The sequence below is a fragment of the Bufo bufo genome, chromosome 6 (assembly GCF_905171765.1).
Source record: "Bufo bufo chromosome 6, aBufBuf1.1, whole genome shotgun sequence".
Taxonomy (NCBI): domain Eukaryota; kingdom Metazoa; phylum Chordata; class Amphibia; order Anura; family Bufonidae; genus Bufo; species Bufo bufo.
In genome coordinates, this window is record NC_053394.1 from 106,783,698 (window position 1) to 106,806,995 (window position 23,298).

Genomic DNA, 23,298 nt, shown 5'->3' on the forward strand with positions numbered 1-23,298 from the left:
CACACAAAAAAAAAAAAAAAGTTAAGTCAGGGAACTATCTTCCCCGCTGCTGCAGCCAAGAACTTGAGGCTATGGCTGCAGTGGATTGGTGTCTCAGAGAGGGTTTGAACTGGTGTCTACAGTCGTGGCCAAAAGTTTTAAGACTGACACAAATTTTGGTTTGCTGCTTTTTGTCAGACGTTTCTATGGTATTCTGAAATCATAAAACGCTTTGTATTGTAACAATTAAACAAGGACTATGCAATAAAATGGAGGCCGACAGTGTCACATCACACATAGCTGATTACAGCACACGTATTTGCAGTTATCACCATGTTGGTGTGCATGGTGACCTGGGATATCTTGAAGTATGGATATCAAGCATTGATACAAGACCAGCGCGTATGGGTACGGTTAGATTAGCTCTATTAGGTTCTCATTTCTTAACTATAGATTTGAGGTGAAAATACTGTAAGTGGAGATTTACCACCATGGTCCCCAAACTTTTTCTGTGCCTAAATTACTATACGCTCAAAAGATATGAAAAACATTAATAACGGATTTCTTATAACTTTTTTATTGTAGTCATAACATGTTTTTTTTTAAATCCAGACAACCTCGTTAAAGTTATTTTTATGATGACCTATCATCAGGATAGGTCATCAATATCAGATTGGCGCGAGTCCGACACCTAATAACCCCTGCCGATCAGCTGGTTGAAAAGAAGGCCACTCGCCGTGCCAATGATGCCTTCTCTTCATTGGTTTACCTGTTCGCCATCGCAACAGCAGCGGTGAGCAGGTGTAACTACAAGAAGCCGTCCCACTTACTTTTATGGGACGGCTCATTCCTATTCAAGTGTATACTACAGAGCAGCCCCAGAAGCTGCTGTTGTGATGGCGAACAGGTAAACAATGAAGAGCAGGCAGCACTGGCATGACGCGCAGCCTTCTTTTCAACCAGCTGATCGGTGTCGGACCGCCTCCGATTTTATTTACTTTTTCTTCAAATATATTTTTATTGAAAGATCTATGCAAAGTTAAAATCCACATAGTTTACAGACCTTTTGTTTTCGACATTTTACATGATAACAAAAACATTAATTCACCCCTTCCCTCCCTATCCCAACCAAACTGAGACTGCTGATCATGTATGCCTGCTTTGTTCCAAATTTGTAGAACCTAGACTCGCATCCTGCCTCCTTGAAATCTTCATTACGCCCTAATCATCTTAGATTTCCAGTTTTCCCAATTTCTCTCCCATTTGGGCCTCCAAATACCATCTTGTTTGTGTGAAGGGAGACATCAACTCCGAATTTCTGAGTCGGATAGTGAAGCTTCAATAAACTTTCTCCACTTCTTTACAAATTTGCCTATGGACTTTTCTTTGTACCTCTCCATCTCCAATCTTTCCATGAGAAGCATATGTTTCAAGATACCTAATACTTCCTCCTATACACGAGTTTCACTTTGGAGCCAGTGTCTTAAAATAGCTTTCTTGATTGCCGTGAGTAGTATATGGACTCCTTTTTCGCACACCCCCTTTCCCTCCCCCTCCCATCTGGTCTACAGGGATAAATTGAAAAAATACATTGTTGCGGGTTCACAGCGATATCTACCCCACAAACTGTTTTGATGTGGTCACTTGCTTGGGACCATAAGGAGGTTAAGTTTGGGCAGTTCCACAGTCCATGTAATAGATTTGCTTTTGGTAATGAGCATTTAGGACACTGCCTCAAATAGTGGGTCGGAGCTTTTCTATAAGATAGGTCGAAAGCATAAGTGGCCTTATGCTTTATTCTCAGCTGGGTCTCCCGCCATTGCTCATTATATATTGCCTTCCTTAATAGTTCAAAACCATCTCTGATCTTTTTAGACAGATTTGGGACGCCTAGCTCCCTTTCCCATGCAGAGAAGGCCTTTTTAACTAGGCCTATGGTTTGTGTACTATGTAGCCTGCGGTACATTTCTGACAAGGGAAGCATGGAGTCATTCTTGCCTGGACAACCAATTTAACAATAAGGCCTTGGTGTTTTAGCACCTGAAAGCAGCCAGGCAATACCAGCTTTGGCGGACTACTATTATCCCCGCAGTGGGGCTTCAGGAGAAATATAATATTGCTCCTCCAGAGCAATCCCTCAGAAAAGCATAGCCTCGACCCTTACAAAGATTGCATTATGAATGACCTCATCGTACCCTAGCAATGATCACAAAGGATATCTACAACCAATATGAGTGATATTCAACCGCTATAATATTTCAGTTACTCTGCTCATTCAGTTTCCATTCAGATTTTTTTTTTTTTTTTTACTGGACAAAAAAGTTCTGCATTCAGGACTTTGTCGGGTCTTTTTGATGGAATCTGCGACAGAGGCTCCCGAACTGAGCTTCTAACGTAAATGTGAAACTCGCTCTCAGCTGCTCAGATCACTTGCAGTGTTATAGCCCTTTAAACAACTGTGTCCCTATAGTGAAAAATTCAGAACGTGGTCAAGATATTGTGAGTGGCCGACACCAAAAACGGAGATCTTTGTGGACTCACCTGTAAATCTCTCTCGCTGAGTTCATTGGGGGACACAGGACCGTGGGTATAACTGCTGCTGCCACTAGGAGGAGACACTAGGCTTTATCCCCCTCCAGCCTGGAGAGAGCATATCGGTTTGTGCACAAGCTGTAGGAGGAAGGAAGTAGTGTGCAAGGAAGACCAGGTTGCCGCCCCTACACAGCTGCAAAGCGGAAGCCTGGTGGAAATGGGCCCAAGAAGCGCCCATCGCCCTGTTCGAGTGAGCCATGATACGGAGGGGTGGAGGCTTGCCCCGGGGATCGATACGCCCTGGGCAATGGCCAAGCAGATCCACCTGGCAATCGTTCTTTTGGAGGCTGCCAAACCCTTGCAAGGACCCTCAGGAATAACAGTGAGTCGGTACGCCGAAATGACTCTGAAGCAGATAAATCCACAGGACACGAACCACGTCCAGCTGGTGGAGGGCCCAATCCCCAGGATGCAAAGGTGAGGAACAAAATGAGGGAAGAACGATGTCCTCGTTGACATGGAAGGCGGAGACTACCTTCGGAAGAAAGGAAGGCACAGGGCGAAGCACCACCTTGTCTTGGTGCAGAATAAGAAAGGGATCCCTACAGGAAAGAACCGCCAATTCCAACACGTGCCTGATGGAGGTGACCCACCCACCAGAAAGGCCACTTTCCAGGAAAGAATGCAGAGAGAAAAAAGTGTCAAGAGGCTCGAAGGGAGCTGATTGGAGAGAACCAAGCACAAGGTTCAAATCCCAAGAGGGTACCAGGGGAACAATAAGGAGGGACAGTGTGAGCCACCCCTTGGAGAAAGGTCTTAACCGGGGCCTTATGCGCCGACACCTTCCCCTTTAGGAAAATAAGGCCAAGACCCAAATCCAGCCCCATTTGCAAAAAGGAGAGGATTGTGAGGAAGGAGAGAAACAGAGTGGAGGGAGGAGACGATCCGCACAGAAGCGCAGGAAAGACTTCCCAGTCCTGTGATATATCTTGGACGACGTCGGTTTTCCTGACCTTAATCATGGTGCGAACGACTCCATCGGAGAAAACCTCGCCGCTTCAGGTTTTAAAAGCCACGCCGTCAAACGTAGCGATTCCTAAATGCTGGTGGAAGACAGGTTCCTGAGAGAGAAGGTCGTCCCTGAGCGGAAGCGGCCACCTAGAAGAAGGATGAGATTGGTTGTACCAGGCTCGGAGCGGCCAATCCAGGGCGATGAGAATCGTCTGGATGCCCTCCCTCTTAATCCTGCGAAGGACCCGGGGTAGGAGAGGGAGGGGGGGTGGAAGAAATACAGGAGGAAAAAGCCGTCCCGTGGGGCCACCAGCGCTTCTATAACGCATACCCAGGGATCTTTTGTCTGCGAGATGAAGGTGGGAAGCTTGTGGGTGATCCTGGATGCCATCAGATCCACGTCCGGACAGCCCCAACGGAGACAGATTGAGTCGAACACCTCTGGGTGCAGAGACCACTCGCCCGGTTCCACGGTCTTCTGGCTGAGCAAGTCCGCCGTCCTCCAATTCTCCACTCCTGGAATGTAGACTGCCGATCGGGCTGGTACATGTTCTTCCGCCCACAAATTTTGGCCGACCCTGCCATCACCGCCCGACTTCGGGTTCCCCCCCTAGTGGTTGATGTACGCCACCGCTGTGGCATTGTCCGACTGGATCCGGACCGGCAGTCCCCTCAGGAGAGGAGTCCAATGAAGCAGGGACAAATAAATGGCCCGAAGTTCCAGGATGTTAATGGGCAGTCTGGATTCAAACAGAGACCATTGCCTTGGACTGTCCGAGGTGGAAAGATTCCGCCCCATCCGAGGAGGCTGGCATCAGTGCTGCTGAATAACACTGAGACCGGGAGGAGAAAGGATTTGCCGGAGACCAAGGTTGGAGTCGAGAGCCACCACCTGAGGTCCGACCGCACCTGCGGAGTAAGGGCGATGGTATGGTCCAAGGAACTCTGTCTTGTCCCAGGATGACAAGATCGCCCGCTGGGGAGGATGAGTGTGGAATTGGGCAAACGGAAGCGCTCGAAGGAAGAGACCATCGTTCCCAACACTCACATGCAAAATGCATACAGATGTCTGCGCCAGAGGAGAAGACGAAACGACCGCCTGAAGGGATAACCGCTTGTCCGAGGGAGGCAGACTGTCGCCGCAGCCGTGACGAGGATCATGTCGAGAAAGTAATCTGCCCTGCTGGGATGCAATGCTGACTTCTGGAAGTTCACCAGCCAGCCGAAACGTTCCAGGGTGATGAGTAAACTGTCCTTTTTCTGACCGAAGGTCACAGCCTTGTCGGGGACATCGTCCAGATAGGGGATCAGGGTGATGCCCCTGGAACGGAGAAGGGCGAGGAGAGGAGCAAGCACCTTCGTAAACACTCGCCGTGCTGTTGCTAGGCCGAAGGGTAGAGCCACGAACTGATAGTGGGGAGACTCCACCGCAAGGCGAATAAAACGCTAGTGCGCGGGAGCAATGGGAATGTGAAGGTACGCGTCCTGAATGTCCACCGAGGAAAAGAACTTGCCACGTTCCAGAGAGGCAACCACGGAGCAGAGACACTCCATCCTGAAGTGCTGGTTGGGGTTTTTAAGGACGGTTTTTCAAGGACGGTTTTCTCTTCTGCTCTTGATTAAAAACCCTGGGTGGCACCCTAGCCTCTGTACTTTTACCGCCTGTGGCCTCACAGATGACCTCGTCAAAAAGAGTACCGAACAGACGAGAACCCGAAAAGGGAAGACCCCGTCAGGAAACGCTTTGACGAGGAGTCTGCAGCCCAGACCTTAAGCCACACCTCGTGCTGTAAGGCAACTGTGAGTGGATGAGCGGGCAACAAGAGCGCCCGCGTCCAAAGAGGCCTCGCATAGGTACTTCCCTGCCTGAGAGATCTGCAGGGCCAAAGACTGAAGGTCCGCCGGGGGAAGATCAGCCACGATGTCCTGGTGCAGGGCGAAGGGCCCATTCAGAGACTGCCTTAGCCACCCACGCTGAGGCAAAACTGGGACGAAGCACGGAGCTAGCGGCTGCAAGGCGGACTTAGTAAAGACTCCAGCCGGCGATCCATGGGGTCCTGAAAAGGACGTGCCATCGGCCACGGAATAGAGATATACTTAGCGAGACGCGCGACGGGCGGGTCCACTTTGGGTGGGGACGACCATTTCGCGACCAGGTCTGGCAGAAAAGGGTATATACAGATTGAGGCGCTTAGAAGCGCTGAAACGACAATCTGGATGTCCCCATGCCTTGGCAATGACAACCAAAAAATCGTCATGCAAGGGAAAGGCCTTAGGAAGCTTGTCTCGAGTGGAGAAAACGAAACTCCCTGGCGGCAGGACGAAGGCGAGTCATCTTGAACTGACAGGTGTCGCGGACAGCCACGACCAGGCTACCATGGAAGCAATCTTAGAAGATTGTTCCTGATCCGAGTCGTCTGAATCAAGTACCTCCCGTTTGGACAGTGTTGCGCCTGGGAGGGAGGACATGTCCGAGCATGGCCTCGGGGGAGGTGGAGACACAGAGGCATCAGAAGAGGGAAAAAAGTGTCCTGTTCTGGGCCACTTGTGAGAAGGTCTGCTGCTAGGTTAGTCACCCGAGGAAGGCGCAGGTGAGGACTGGTCAACCAATCGACCCACAAGAGAAAGGGTGGATTGGGAAACTTTTGATAGGCCCTCTACTGCCCAAGACAATCCGGTTCCACATGGTCCGGCTGCTCAGGAGGGATGGCTAGGGCCGGTCTGGGCGCACGGCATGCGGTACACAGGGAGTCCGACTGGCCGCGAAAAAACTTAAGCTCGCATTTTGTGCAAGCGTAGTGGGTGGGGGTTGGTAGCGGGCGTCACACGGGCTGGAGGGATATATGGTTGTCCTACCAGAAAAGCTGCAGGTGGAACCAGGTCCTGATGTCCCCCAATGAATCTTCCTGCCAACCGAGGTGAAGAGGGAGAGGAATGCCGACGTGGGAAAAAAAAAAAGAGGGAACCCCGCTCTCCTAGGAGTGTCCGGTGGCCGAGGGTCCCGCCCCGCAAGCGTAGGGGGAGGGTCCAGAGGAAATGAGGCCTAGTAGGCCCCGAGACCGGATGCTAAATTAGTTGTGGCGGCCGGGCCAGCGACGCACTTCCAGCCGCCGGAAAACCGGAAGCGGAACGGGACGAGCGGAGGCTGCCCCGGAAGAAGGGCACACTCCGGAGTCCCCATCAGAGGAGGAAGAAACAAGCCCGAGGCACTCGGATGCTTGGACGGCTGCAAACCTAGGTAGGGGCAAAAGAAGCCGGGGGCTAAATTAGTTGCGAAGCACTTCCGGACAGCCGAAAACTAAAGGGGGAGAGGGGGCTGCCCTGGAGAGAGGGCGCACACCGGAGACCAGCCGGAGGAGAGGAAAAAAAAAAAAAGGGGGGAGGGGGCTGAGGCGCACAGAGACTGGGGCCTAAATTAGAGGGGCGGACGGCCACCAGAAGGTGATGCTACCCCCAAGACCCCCTGGAGCCAGGGCCAAACCCCAAGGGAGGAGGACATTAGGGCCCCAGGGGGGGAAAAAGGGAAGGAGGGGACCGGGCAGTGGGGAATACTCCCCCAATCCGGCCTACTCATCCCATCTTCCTCCTATTTTGTTCACCCTCCCTCGACTGGTCCAGCACGATCACCTCTTGAGCTGCGGGGGCGCCAAAGAGGCACAAAGCTGCCAAGGAGGGAGGGCCCGGATCCAGGCGACTCCTTGGCTGGGGGAAGCAGGGAGCGAGGCTGCCTGGTCCTCTTTTTCTTCTCGGGAAAGCTGGACTGGGAGGAAAGCTCACCCGGGCCATGGTCCCTGGGAAAACAGGGAGGCCAGGCGGCCCTGTTACCCCAGCCTGAAAAGGAAACCAAAATAAACATAAAAAAAATAGCAGAATTGACCCTGCAGAGCAGGGAGGTCTGCCTCCTACGACACTAAGCTAAAAATGATATGCTCTCTCCAGGCTAGAGGGGATATAGCCTGCGGGGAGTACTAGCTAGCACTTTTTAGCCTAGTATTGCCTCCTAGCAGCAGCTATACCCACAGTCCTCTGTCCCCCAATGATAAGAGCGAGAAATGTGGTCATATTAGAGTGTTTGCTGAATTTAATAATCAGGAAATTCTGCTAATCTGCCACTCATATGGATCAGTTTACTATTTGAAGGAAATGTATCATCAAAAATTTGCCTATTGTCTAAATCACATTTTTTATGTTTAACATATTTTGTAAGAATTTTTGATGATGTTATTGTTAATTTTCCACGTCACTATCTATATTTAAACAAAAACAAATTCCTGCAGTTTTCGCATTGGCCGCTAAGCCTAATAGGCGCCACTTCTTGGTCCTGTACTGCAGTTAGATATTATTCTAGTCCTGCCTGTAATGATATCACCTCTGTGTATAGATAAGACAGGATACTCCATTCACAATAGAGGATTGCTAGAGCTTATCTAGTCTTTCCTTGTACAACATCTTTCCTTGTACCACATAAAGGTTAGTATATAAAATGAGAATGCTCGGACTGGGAGAAAACATCTGTAAGTGGGTAAGTAAACTGGCTCAGTGATAGAAAACAGAGGGTGGTTATTAACGGTACACACTCAGATTGGGTCACTGTCACTAGTGGGGTACCTCAGGGGTCAGTATTGGGCCCTATTCTCTTCAATATATTTATTAATGATCTTGTAGAAGGCTTGCATAGTAAAATATCAATTTTCGCAGATGACACTAAACTGTGTAAAGTAATTAACACTGAAGAGGACAGTATACTACTACAGGAGGATCTGGATAGATTGGAGGCTTGGGCAGATAAGTGGCAGATGAGGTTTAACACTGACAAATGTAAAGTTATGCACATGGGAAGGAATAATGCAAGTCACCCGTACATACTAAACGGTAAAACACTCGGTAACACTGACATGGAAAAGGATCTAGGAATTTAATAAACAGCAAACTAAGCTGCAAAAAACAGTGTCAGGCAGCTGCTGCCAAGGCCAATAAGATAATGGGTTGCATCAAAAGGGGCATAGATGCCCGTGATAAGAACATAGTCCTACCACTTTACAAATCACTAGTCAGACCACACATGGAGTACTGTGTACAGTTCTGGGCTCCTGTGAACAAGGTAGACAAAGCAGAGCTGGAGAGGGTACAGAGGAGGGCAACTAACGTAATAACTGGAATGGGGCAACTACAGTACCCTGAAAGATTATCAAAATTAGGGTTATTCACGTTAGAAAAAAAGACGACTGAGGGGAGATCTAATTACTATGTATAAATATATCAGGGGTCAGTACAGAGATCTCTCCCATCATCTATTTATCCCCAGGACTGTAACGAGGGGACATCCTCTGCGTCTGGAGGAAAGAAGGTTTGTACACAAACATAGAAGAGGCTTCTTTACGGTAAGAGCAGTGAGACTATGGAACTCTCTGCCTGAGGAGGTGGTGATGGTGAGTACAATAAAGGAATTCAAGAGGGGCCTGGATGTATTTCTGGAGTGTAATAATATTACAGGTTATAACTACTAGAGATGGGTCGCTGATCCAGGGAGTTATTCTGATTGCCTGATTGGAGTCGGGAAGGAATTTTTTATTCCCCTAAAGTGAGGAAAATTGGCTTCTACCTCACAGGTTTTTTTTTGCCTCCCTCTGGATCAACTTGCAGGATAACAGGCCGAACTGGATGGACAAATGTCTTTTTTCGGCCTTATGTACTATGTTACTATGTTAATAACCTCTGCACAGGTCACAGGACATGTCTAGAAAACTCTCCCATAGACGTCAAGGATGTCTCCCCCTGACCATTGTGTCTATGGCCCATGGGGCTGCTGTGAAGCAATTTTTTTATGCTTTCTAAATGCTGTTAAGAACGGCTCAGGAAAGATGGCCGTCCACCATAATAATGTTCATGAAACATAATTAAAAAAAAACTGCAATCAGAAAACAAAAACAGCTTAGAAAAAAAAAGATATGTGCTATTATCTGCTTTTAACTGGCAGAGAAAATTTTGGGTGACACATTTCCTTTAATATAAGTGGTGACCCAAATAGTATGCAATACCTACAGACAACCAAATAGGGCGTTAGAGGTTCTAAAAATAACACAAAAGATAACTGAGACGTGTAATCAAAAATCTACTGATGTCATCAGAGAGGCTAAACATTCAGCAGTAGATGCAATCACTGATACTGGGGGGGGGGGGCACACTCAAGAGGGCATCCCTGTGTGTGTGTGTGTGTGTGTGTGAGGGGGGGCCACTTACGAGGGCATCCCTGTGTGTGTGTGTGTGTGTGTGTGTGTGAGGGGGGGCCACTTACGAGGGCATCCCTGTGTGTGTGTGTGTGTGTGTGTGAGGGGGGGCCACTTACGAGGGCATCCTGTGTGTGTGTGTGTGTGTGTGTGAGGGGGGTCACTTACGAGGGCATCCCTGTGTGTGTGTGTGTGTGTGTGTGAGGGGGGGCCACTTACGAGGGCATCCCTGTGTGTGTGTGTGTGTGTGTGTGTGTGTGTGGGGCACTTACGAGGGCATCACTGTGTGTGTGTGTGTGTGTCACTCACGAGGGCATCAGTGTGTGTGTGTGTGTCACTCACGAGGGCATCAGTGTGTGTGTGTGTGTCACTCACGAGGGCATCAGTGTGTGTGTGTGTGTCACTCACGAGGGCATCAGTGTGTGTGTGTGTGTCACTCACGAGGGCATCAGTGTGTGTGTGTGTGTCACTCACGAGGGCATCAGTGTGTGTGTGTGTGTCACTCACGAGGGCATCAGTGTGTGTGTGTGTGTCACTCACGAGGGCATCAGTGTGTGTGTGTGTGTCACTCACGAGGGCATCAGTGTGTGTGTGTGTGTCACTCACGAGGGCATCAGTGTGTGTGTGTGTGTCACTCACGAGGGCATCAGTGTGTGTGTGTGTGTCACTCACGAGGGCATCAGTGTGTGTGTGTGTGTCACTCACGAGGGCATCAGTGTGTGTGTGTGTGTCACTCACGAGGGCATCAGTGTGTGTGTGTGTGTCACTCACGAGGGCATCAGTGTGTGTGTGTGTGTCACTCACGAGGGCATCAGTGTGTGTGTGTGTGTCACTCACGAGGGCATCAGTGTGTGTGTGTGTGTCACTCACGAGGGCATCAGTGTGTGTGTGTGTGTCACTCACGAGGGCATCAGTGTGTGTGTGTGTGTCACTCACGAGGGCATCAGTGTGTGTGTGTGTGTCACTCACGAGGGCATCAGTGTGTGTGTGTGTGTCACTCACGAGGGCATCAGTGTGTGTGTGTGTGTCACTCACGAGGGCATCAGTGTGTGTGTGTGTGTCACTCACGAGGGCATCAGTGTGTGTGTGTGTGTCACTCACGAGGGCATCAGTGTGTGTGTGTGTGTCACTCACGAGGGCATCAGTGTGTGTGTGTGTGTGTGTGTGTCACTCACGAGGGCATCAGTGTGTGTGTGTGTCACTCACGAGGGCATCAGTGTGTGTGTGTGTGTGTGTCACTCACGAGGGCATCAGTGTGTGTGTGTGTGTGTGTCACTCACGAGGGCATCAGTGTGTGTGTGTGTGTGTGTGTGTCACTCACGAGGGCATCAGTGTGTGTGTGTGTCACTCACGAGGGCATCAGTGTGTGTGTGTGTGTGTCACTCACGAGGGCATCAGTGTGTGTGTGTGTGTGTGTGTCACTCACGAGGGCATCAGTGTGTGTGTGTGTGTGTGTCACTCACGAGGGCATCAGTGTGTGTGTGTGTGTGTGTCACTCACGAGGGCATCAGTGTGTGTGTGTGTGTGTCACTCACGAGGGCATCAGTGTGTGTGTGTGTGTGTGTGTCACTCACGAGGGCATCAGTGTGTGTGTGTGTGTGTGTGTGTCACTCACGAGGGCATCAGTGTGTGTGTGTCACTCACGAGGGCATCAGTGTGTGTGTGTGTGTGTGTGTCACTCACGAGGGCATCAGTGTGTGTGTGTGTGTGTGTGTCACTCACGAGGGCATCAGTGTGTGTGTGTGTGTGTGTGTCACTCACGAGGGCATCAGTGTGTGTGTGTGTGTGTGTGTCACTCACGAGGGCATCAGTGTGTGTGTGTGTGTGTGTCACTCACGAGGGTAGGGGTGGGCGATATGGCCTAAAATCTATATTGCGATATAATTTTAAGCATGTGCGATATGCGATATATATTGCGATATATTGTTTTCTATATTTGGGGGGGCGTGTTTAAACTTTTTTTTACTTTTTATTTAATAACTATTAGTCTCCTTAAGGGCTAGAACGTAGAACCCTTGTCATATTCACCCTAACAGAGCTCTATTAGGGTGAATAGGACCTTCTACCACTCTCCCTGCTGCCCTGTGCTTTGTGCACACAGCAGCAGGGAGCTGATCCCCCTCCCCTAAATGGTGCCATCCCCAGATCCCCCCCCCCCCTAACGGTGGCCATCCACGATCCCCCCCCCTCCCCTAAACGGTGCCATCCACAGATCCCCCCCCCCCCTCCCCTAAACGGTTGCCATCCAAGATCCCCCCCTCTCCCCCCTAAACGGTGCCATCCACAGATCCCCCCCCTCCCCTAAACGGATGCCATCCACAGAGACCCCCCCCCCTCCCCTAAACGGTGCCATCCACAGATCCCCCCCCTCCCCTAAACGGTGCATCCACAGATCCCCCCCCCCCCCCTCCCCTAAACGGTGCCATCCACAGATCCCCCCCTCCCCCTAAACGGTGCCATCACAGATCCCACAAATCAAATTGGCTTCTCAGGAGATATATATGTTAAAGGCATCTCATTCAGTAGTACTGCCTATATATGCCCTTTAAACATATATATCTCCTGAGAAGCCAATTTGATTCTAAAGGGTTAATTTAATTCATCCTGTAATCTAAACTCTGTGTCATCTGTCCCTTCTCTTATCTCTCTGCTCCTTATCACTGCTGCAACAAGAGCTGACAGCCTCAGTGTAACCTGTTCTACAGTCTGACTCGCGGCTCTTCTCTACTCAATGAATCGAATGAGTCACTGACTGAGTCGGATCTTTAGATTCTTGAGACTTCATTCGATTCCTTTAGCTCCCTGTACAGACGGCTCAGAGGACTCGAGTCAGAGCTGCAGTGTGCTGTGCTGGCCTCGCCCCCTCAGCTCTGGTCGGTGATTGGTTGGTGGGCGGGGAGGGGTGGGGCTGGCAGAAGCAGCTCTTCCACTCTAAGATCATATTACTGACTCCTCCCGAGTCCCTCCCTCAGGCTCCTGCTGCCAGCGTGAGGTGAGCTGAGCGTCTCTGTCTGCAGTGTCTGTGTGCTGTGATGAGCCGATTCAAACGGATCGGATCATTCAAGTGAATCGACTCCTCCGGTTCACTGAACTGAATCGATTCAAATGAACGATTCGTTCATGAACCGGACATCACTAGTTACCGGAGCTAAGACCTAGTAAGGTATACAGTAAAGAGATCACCAATTAATAAAGTTAAAGTTACTGATTAGTTTTTAAATGTTCTACTGTCAGCGGCGTGGCCCTGTATGTTCTAACCCCCAGGCAAGCGTCCCTGTCACCATGGGAACGCCTGGGGGTTAGAATATACCATCGGATTTGAGTTTTCATGCGCTCACTGAGATCGTGGAAAACTCAATGATTTACTGTCAGTCCCTCCCCTCCTCCTCTTGTCTTTGGTGGTGGGGAGGGAGGGACTCCTCTCCTTCTCCACTGTGCCGGCTCAGGATCATATCGCGGTCCGGCGATATAGGCGATATGCTCAAAATCCATATCGTGGCACAAATTTATATCGCATATCGCCTATATCGTCTATATCGCCCACCCCTACACGAGGGCATCAGTGTGTGTGTGTGTGTGTGTGTCACTCACGAGGGCATCAGTGTGTGTGTGTGTGTGTGTCACTCACGAGGGGCATCGTGTGTGTGTGTGTCACTCACGAGGGCATCAGTGTGTGTGTGTGTGTGTGTGTCACTCACGAGGGCATCTGTGTGTGTGTGTGTGTGTGTCACTCACGAGGGCATCAGTGTGTGTGTGTGTGTGTGTCACTCACGAGGGCATCAGTGTGTGTGTGTGTGTGTGTGTGTGTGTGTGTGTGTGTGTGTCACTCACGAGGGCATCAGTGTGTGTGTGTGTGTCACTCACGAGGGCATCCCTCTGTGTGTAATATCTGAAGATATTAAAGAGGACCTGTCACCGCTCCTGACATGCCTGTTTTAATAGTTTCATGCATTCCCCAAGTACTAACAATTCTGGAGCATTTATTCTTATGTCTGTATGTCTCATTCCTCTATTATTTCTACTAGAAGTTATAAATGAATTGCTATTATCTTTCAGTAAGGCTGCGTTCACACGGGCGAGATTTCCGCGCGGGTGCAATGCGGTAGGTGAACGCATTGCACCCGCACTGAATCTGGACCCATTCATTTCAATGGGGCTGTTCAGATGAGCGATGATTTTCACGCATCACTTATGCGTTGCGTGAAAATCACAGCATGCTCTATATTCTGCGTTTTTCACGCAACGCAGGCCCCATAGAAGTGAATGGGGTTGCGTGAAAATCGCATGCATCCGCAAGCAAGTGCGGATGCAGTGCGATTTTCACGCACGGTTGCTAGGTGACTGTCTATACACTGTATTATTTTCCCTTATAACATGGTTATAAGGGAAAATAATAGCATTCTGAATACAGAATGCTTAGTAGGTGATCAATTGAGGGTTAAAAATAAAAAAAATTAACTCACCTTGTCCTCTTGTTCACGTAGTTCTCCCGGTCTTTAGTTCTTTAAAAAGATGAACTATGGGCTAAAGGACCTTTGGTGACGTCAGATCACATGCTCCAATCACAAGGTCCATCACCGCGGTGATGGACCTTGTGATTGGAGCATGTGATCTGACGTCACCAAAGGTCCTTTAGCCCATAGTTCATCTTTTTAAAGAACTAAAGACCGGGAGAACTACGTGAACAAGAGGACAAGGTGAGTTAATTTTTTTTATTTTTTAACCCTCAATTGATCACCTACTAAGCATTCTGTATTCAGAATGCTATTATTTTCCCTTATAACCATGTTATAAAGGAAAATAATAACATCTACACAACACCGAACCCAAACCTGAACTTCAGTGAAGAAGTTCGGGTCTGGGTACCACAGTCGTTTTTTTATCACGCGCGTGCAAAACACATTGCACACGCGCGATAAAAACTGAACATCGGAACGCAATCGCAGTCAAAACTGACTGCAATTGCATTCCTACTCGCGCGGGTTTGCCGCAACACACCGGGACGCATCCGGAACTAATCCGGACACGCTCGTGTGAACCCAGCCTAAGGGTACAGAGGGGAGGTAACAAGTTGGTGGGGGGTACCTGCACAGACTCACTCTATCCAATCATTGCTGCCATATTCAGACTGTGCAGGTACACGCCCCCAACTTGTTACCTCCCCTCTGTACACTTACCAAAGGCCAATAGCAATTCATTCATAACTTCTAGTAGAAATAATAAAGGAATGGTACAACATACAGACATAAGAATAGATGCTCCAGAATTGTTATTACATGGGGAATGCATGAAGCTATTAAAACAGACATGTCAAGAGTGGTGACAGGTCCTCTTTAATATCTTCAGATATAGAGCAAGAGATACTGAGCACAGCTTTATGGGAAAAGGATCAGTACCTCTGCTTTCTCTGGGTGGTCCTAAATAGTGAATAAGAACTAAATATGCATGATAGCTGTCAATCAGTAAGTGGGAGTGAGACCCTAAGGCCCCTTTCAGACCAGCGAGTTCCATGCATCGGACTGGCAGCTGTGACTATTCGGCAGCAGCCGTCCTGACCTCCCAGCACTGACGGGGTCGCGTAGAGGTCTGGAATGTATTGGATAACACTGACATAATGATGTGATTTTTGGCGGATCTGTGTTTTGCGGGCTGCAAAATGCATACGGTCGTGTGCATGAGCCTTTAGTTTGAGGAGAGGCTGGTTACAGTATTCTTCTACAGATGACGGTCCACTCCTTTCCTTTTGTGGAACAGACATACGGATGTGGAAAGCACACGGATCATGCGTGTGCCTTCTGGAGCCTTATGTCCGTTCCACAAAAAAAAAAAAAAATAATATGCCCGAAAATGCAGACCATAAATGTGCACAAATAAAATGCAAAACAACATCTGTATTTTGTGGATCTGCGATTAGAGGAACACAAAACGTACACAGTCATGTGCATGAGGCCATAGGTCCAGTGCCGAGAACCTTGGATACATTTACATCCATAGGTGTGACTCATATCACCAGCCAGACATCAGGTCTACTGGCCCTTTAATTCCACACACAATTAACACTGACCGGTCACCAAGTAGTTCATGATCAGTCGGTTCATGTCCGCTCTCTGAATGTGCAGGTTGTTCAACTTTTCCATCCATTCATCCTTGGTGATCTCTTCCGGTTTCTCTGAATAACTCATGGCTGCTGTGAAAGGCAGAAAAACATTTACAGAATTAGATAAAAAATTAATTGCGGTGTATTATTTTTCCAAAATATATATTACAGAACCTCAACTGCCTAAGCTAATGGCTGTGCGGTTTCTGCCACAGATTTCTGCAATTCCAACAAATGCTGGGGTGGTGAAGGGCTCATGCACACGAATATAGGGCTGCAACGATTAATCAAAGTTATCGATAACTGGATTCGTCGACAACAATTCCCATTATCGAATAATCGGGCCGATTCATTGCTATGCAGGCAGGAGCGAGCGCTCAGGCGCTATGCCTGCAGGTCCTTAACCGGCAGTAACTTTTACCCCAACTTTAAATCAGCGCATCTTTATTACCTTACAATGAAGCTCCGGTAACAGGCAGAGCGGGCGGCGGTGTAACGCCACTAACTCACGTTACGCGCCTGCTCCATTCATAAAGTGGGCGGAGCAGGCGCGTCACGTGAGTAAGTGACGTTACGCCACCACCCGCTCTGCCTGTTACCGGAGCTTCATTGCCACCCACAGATCCCCCATAACAGTGCCATCCATAATTTGTCAAGTAAAATCATATAAACCCCTTTTTTTGGTCATTTTGGTTTGGTTTGTTTTTCCCCCGATTAAACCGATTAAATTATCGACAACTAATCGATTATTCAAATAATCGTTAGCTGCAGCCCTACACGAATGTATTTTCTTTCTGTGTCCGTTTCGGCTTTTTAGCGGACCGTATGCGGAACCAATTATTTTAATGGGTCCGCAAAAAAACTGAAGTTACTCTGTGTACATTCCGTTTCAGTATGTCCGGATTTCCGTTCCGCAAAAAAATAAGCTTTACGGACAAGGATAGGACTGTTGTATTAGGGGCCTGCTGCTCCGCAAAATACGAAGTGTGCCGTCCGTATTTTTTTGCGGACCGCAAAATACAGACGGTCGTGTGCATGAGCCCTAACTGTGCGAGACAGTTTTCTGCGGTGCTACTACAAAAAGAAATGCATGCTAGCTCAGGCTTTTTTTTTTTATGTTCCACAGGGGAATTTTGATACTGTGCTGGTATATAGCTACAGCGTATTCCGGTACATTAGCCTGACCTGGGTGGGGTCCTTCAATGGATGCTCGGCTGTCTCTGATCTCCACCATTACAGTGAGCCCACAGCTACATATTACAGCTGTGGCACCAGCTCCTGTTTGCACAGGCATGCCAGCAGTGCCCACGTGATCAGCATGACAACAAGGGCAGGGGTCAGACATGCGTCCTGCCACTTCATTCACTGACAGCACTCAGCTATCTCCCTCAAACTCATAACCATTGGATAGAGTGGTACTACACTGAAACTCCTCAGGACCCCCATTCTAGTGATCCTCCTCCCCCATTGGAACATACACCCCTATCCTGTCAATAGGGTACAACAATTAATTTCTTTTGGTGAAGACTTGTCAGCTACTGTCCAGGAGGTGACTGACCTGTACCGCACACAACTGCTCTCTGCAGAGGTCAAAGACGTGGCAGATTTGTTGCAAAAGTACATGCAACTGAATGGGGCTTGCAGAAATCCAAGCGCTTACCACCAAACCCATTTGGATTTATAGAACTGACAGATGAGCAACTGTAAACTGGAAGAGGTGGTCCTACAAATACCCTTTGTGTTAACAGGTCATATACATATGACAGGTAAGGGTCCGCAGACAGGAATGAGGGGTGCGAGACTGACCTTGTGCAAGGAACGTGTCAGCCAACTCTGAGGCCAGAGGTGGACCACCACACCATAGTGCCGGGCATATTGCCATGGTGGGACCCCCAGGGTGGAGAGAGGAATGGACAGAAGCGAAATGGAATAAACAGAGACCCGCAGGACAAAGGGAAATAGACACATACAGATGTAAGACCACCCGGACCTAACCTGGAAAACCTAGAGAGCTTCTATGCCCAATACCAGTGTATATTCTTAAACGAGAAATGCTTCAAGATCCCTGCTTGCTGTCAATGAACAGGAGCACTAGTAGGCCCCATTCAGACGGTCGTATGGGCGCCGTGCCCGTGTTGTGGATAGAGACCCCGGAAACAAAAGGGAAATAGACACATACAGGCCACATATAGATGTCAGATCACCCAGACCTAAACTGGAAAACCTAGAGTGCTTCTATACCGTATATGCACTATACAGTATGCCGCACTATTCTGTCCAGTACATTTCTGGGTTTTCTAAGGAATACCCGATGGGCCCCATTATAGTCGACAGGGTCCCATGGGTGCAGTTCATTTGATCATTTTCATTCAGCTCCTATAACAGAGCAGATCAGTGATGTGAACCCGGCCTCATTCACTAGATAAGAAAAACCTCTGTAACTTTCTAATTTTGTGTCAATTTCCCCAACAGTTTCAAGATCCTTGCTTGCTGCTGATGAATGGGAACTCTCTGGTTCCCATTCAGTGCATGAAGACCTGACAATACTAGGTGGCTCACATTGGAGAGTTTGTTACAATTGTATTCAGTCTTCTGTGGACTCCAGGCTGATGCATTTTACCTGCACTGACACATTGTAACACATCAGGACAGGAGAGAGAGATGTGTGCTTCTGAGGTTTGGCTCACAGAGGAGAGTGTAGACTGGATACATTGTAACAAACCTTCAGCTGTAAGGTCTACGTATTCCTGCTGTGCCGCTCTCCATTTTCCCTCCTCACACAATGACGTCATTGCCAGTCAGCAACCTGGACAAGACGTCAACGAAACCTGCTGCTGCAGTCATGAGACATGGCTCTGGACAACACGTCAATGCAACCTGCTGCTGCAGTCATGAGACATGGCGCCGGACAACACGTCAATGCAACCTGCTGCTGCAGTCATGAGACATGGCGCCGGACAACACGTCAATGCAACCTGCTGCTGCAGTCATGAGACATGGCGCCGGACAACACGTCAACGAAACCTGCTGCTGCAGTCATGAGACATGGCGCCGGACAACACGTCAGCGAAACCTGCTGCTGCAGTCATGAGACATGGCGCCGGACAACACGTCAGCGAAACCTGCTGCTGCAGTCATGTGACATGGCGCTGGACAACACGTCATGGTAAACTGCTGCAGTCATGTGACATGGCGCTGGACAACACCTCATGGTAAACTGCTGCAGCAGTCACGTGACATGGCGCTGGACAACACGTCATGGTAAACTGCTGCAGTCATGTGACATGGCGCTGGACAACACCTCATGGTAAACTGCTGCAGTCATGTGACATGGCGCTGGACAACACCTCATGGTAAACTGCTGCAGTCATGTGACATGGCGCTGGACAACACCTCATGGTAAACTGCTGCAGTCATGTGACATGGCGCTGGACAACACCTCATGGTAAACTGCTGCAGTCACGTGACATGGCGCTGGACAACACCTCATGGTAAACTGCTGCAGCAGTCACGTGACATGGCGCTGGACAACACCTCATGGTAAACTGCTGCAGTCATGTGACATGGCGCTGGACAACACGTCATCACACATAAAAAGTAAATAACAGAGATGGCGACTCTCATGCATGCCTCCATATAGCCCTGACGGAAGCAATTACGACCGGCTTCCGACAGAAGCACAGATGACTGGTACAAGGGGCAATCAGCAGTGTCCTCATTATCCGTGTGTCTATGAAGATGGGGTAGAAGGAAGTCTGCAAACACTGAGACAAAGATGGGGGAGACAGCAACACTGTAAGAGGTAAACAGGTCAGGGACAGCCCGGGAACTGGGACAGGAGCGAGCTACCTGGGTCATACAGTGACCGGACGGGGCACAGTACCACCTGGCGACACCACCATGGAACGCAAAACAGTCCTCAATCACCTCCCGGTAAACAGGCACTCACCGAACTTCCGGCGCTGACGTCACCGAGGCACCGAGCTCTTAGGGCGCGTCACGTGACTCGGCAGCATCGCGAGGTTTTGTCATGTGATCAGAAGGTTGCGGCGAGCTACGTCAGATGCACATGCGCAGTGCGGTTTTCTTTAGTCCCGCCCCCTTAATTGGTTGCTATAGGCAACTGGGTAGGATTTAAAAGTCCAGGCTACGTCATTACAAGTCTGTGTCATAGCTAGTGGCTGTTTTTATTTTTTTCTTCTTTTTAATGACGAAGGTTATTGATGTGTAGCAGCCATGTTTCCCTACAAATAAAATGAGTTCCACACCTGGGCGATATCACCAGCCGTGTACTGTGCAAGGAATTTGGGGGATGATTTGGGATTTTGAAGCTGTGTAATTCCATAGAGTAGCATTGTAGACAATATGGAACCAAACCGCATTTTGTCAAATCTCATTCCCTTTGTATGTACTGAATTATGCTGTGGTCGTTGAACGTGAAAATCCACGCAGAAATAAACGCGCGTAATCTGTAACGTGCGCAGGTAGCCTTAGGCCACCTGGACATGAGTGCGGGTGAATGCACATAAGATTAGTGCGGATTTCTGAGCGTTTCTGCAATTTCTAACCGTTTTTTTGTGCGGACTTGATGCGGTTACGCAGCAGATCTCACCCGTCATTGAAAAAAAGGATAAAATCTGCAGCTAAAACCGCAAACATAATTGACATGGGGCGGATTTAGAAATCCGCACGGTAGACCAATTTCTGTGCAGAAAAAAAACCCTCACAGTGTACAGGAGCGGATTGGCCATAGATCTTACAGGGAAATTTACTAGTGGGCCGATGCCCAGGGGGCCACCCTGCTTTTTGCCACTTACCGGGTACATAATGATCTCTCAGCGGTAATTAAAGGGAACCTGTCACCTCCAAAAACCATCCCAAGCCGCCAGCAGTACCTGACAGTAGCCAGCAGCGTGTTTCCAACAATAATTTTTTTCCTGAAGGCAGATGCGGCTGAAGCTCAGAAAACGTTCTTTTATTCCCTGCCCGGCGCGCTTCTCTAGTCATGCTTGAAGCCAAGGGGGGCAGCGGTCTCCTTGTTTCAAGTCAAGATAACCACGCCCCCTTCCCTGCCCCTTCGCTGTGACTGACAGCGCTTATGCAGAGAGTTCGGCAAAGCTAGCCAAACTGCCGGCTGTCAGTCACAGCGAAGGGGCAGGGAAGGGGGCGTGGTTATCTGGACTTGAAGCAAGGAGACCGCTGCCCCCCTTGACTTCAAGCATGACTAGAGAAGCGCGCCGGCAGGGGATAAAACAACGTCGGAAACACGCTGCTGGCTACTCTCAGGTACTGCTGGCGGCTTGGGATGGTTTTTGGAGGTGACAGGTTCCCTTTAACACTGTGAGATTCAGGTACTCCTGTACCCACACATGCCCTCCTGAATTTAACTGCTGTGGTCGGCATCAGGAGGCCCCTGTGCCATATCCTAATCAGAGACAACTGGAGGAAGACAGAAAAGAGCATCTCTTGATGGCCACCACAGAGGCAATATATTGTCTGCACTATATGGTATATGGTTCTAATGGGACAGTATTTTGCACTATTGGTATTGCTGACCCTGCCTAATTGTGTTTCCCTACCTTCTGTCAATTCGGACCCCCTACAACGTGGGGCCACTTTTAGGATTTTTTTTCCAGGGCCACTTTAAGTTCCCAGTCTGCCCCTGTTTGTGTACTCTCATAAACTTTGCTTGTGCTGCACTTTTTCTGCACGGAATTCAAGCGGAAAAACCGCAACATGGATCCCATTCGTGTTGTGTCCATGTTTTTTCAAGGGCCCATAGACTATAATGGGAGTGTTTGGTCCGCATCATGGACCAAAGTAGTGCATGACTCCATGATTTTTTTCACTGAACCACGGTGGCTACATGTGCTGTACGAAAAATGGAAATGTGAACAAGGCCTCATGCAGATGGCACACACATGCTGATTACCCAGTCTTCTAACCCCCTTGTTGGGATCTGATGGGTCATTGAACCCCCTTCATTATAATGCTAGGATCATCAAATCGTTACGTACCCGGCCGGCAGCCATGAGGAGGGCTTGGGCAGCCCCTAGGGCAACGGCCCACTGGGCAACTCTGCGGTATAGCAATTATTCATGTGGATTTTCAGTGCAGATTTCACCCTCTGCAATGCAAACGGTGAGATCTGAGACCAGGGCCGGCTCTAGGTTCATGTGGGCCCTTGGGCGATAAAGTCCCAGTGGGCCCCCTTGTGGCATTTTGCACGGCGCTTACAGCAATGAAACTGCATGTATTATAGATTAAATACCTTACACAGAGCATGCTACAGAGCGGATATAGGAGAATCAGTCCGTATGTGCCTACTTTTATTTTCTACCCAGTGTTTCAGTCCCTCAAGTCTACTCACAGATATGTGCCCCTTCACAATAGATATGCCAAGATATGCCCCCTTCACAGTAGGTATGCCAAGATATGCCCCCTTCACAGTAGGTATGCCAAGATGTGCCCCCTTCACAGTAGGTATGCCAAGATATGTGCCCCCCTCACAGTAGGTATGCCAAGATATGTGCCCCCCTCACAGTAGGTATGCCAAGATATGTGACCCCTCACAGTAGATATCCCAAAATATGTGCCCCCTCACAGTAGATATGCCAAGATATGTGCCCTCTTACGGTGGATATGCCAATATATGTGCCCAGTGCCCCCTTCACAGTGGTTATGCCCAGATGTGCCCCTTCAGTGAAGTGAAAAAAATAAATAAAATACTCTTAGCCTCAATCACCTGGCTCTTCCCATGATCTGCGCTCCCCATCAGCAACAGCAAGATACTGTTCCCAGCCTGCCCCGCTCCGCCTCCTACACAGATAAGCAGAACGATGTGTGAGGACAATTGTGGAGTAGGGAGCAAATAGTTCCCTGCTTCAGTGGCGTGGCTACGGTGTTTGGAACCCGGGGCGGGTCCTTTCTCTCCCCCCCCCCCCCCCCCCAATACTTTAAAAAAAATTGTACCCCTTCACAGTAGTATTGCCCTCATTGTACAACCTTCACAGTAGTTTTGTACAGATGTGTGCCCCCTCACAGTAGTTAGGTCCACATTGTGCCCTCTCACAGTAGTTATGTCCTCTCTATGCCCCTTGCACATTAATAATCACTATTGTGCCCCCTTCACAGTAATAATGCCCACTGTGCCCCCTTCATTGTAGTAATGCCCTCTGGCTTTGTGTCCCCTCCATAGTAGAAATGCCCATTGTGCCCCCCTCACATTAGTAATGCCCTCTGTGCCCCCTCCATAATAGAAATGCCCTCTGTGCCCCCTCCATAGTAATAAAGACCTCTATGCCCCCTCCATAGTAATAAAGTCCTCTGTGACCCCTCTGTATTAAAAACAAAAAAACACAGTAACTTCTCACCTTGTCCCGTTCCTGAAGCTTACAGTTCTCTCTTCTCTGCAGGCACAGATCGCTCTGCAGCACGGTGTGGGGGGAGCCT

At 49.1% G+C, this 23,298-nt stretch overlaps 1 protein-coding gene across 1 annotated transcript in view; it reads right to left on the reverse strand.

Annotated features, from left to right (window-relative positions):
• The window catches only part of GID8 (GID complex subunit 8 homolog), a 29,122-nt gene extending 9,311 nt beyond the window's left edge, over positions 1-19,811 (reverse strand). The window contains 2 exon segments of the mRNA XM_040436487.1: positions 15,814-15,936; positions 19,696-19,811. Of these exon segments, the coding sequence (XP_040292421.1) occupies positions 15,814-15,931 (118 nt within the window). The 5' untranslated portion in view covers positions 15,932-15,936; positions 19,696-19,811.
• Between the last annotated feature and the right edge of the window lie 3,487 nt (positions 19,812-23,298).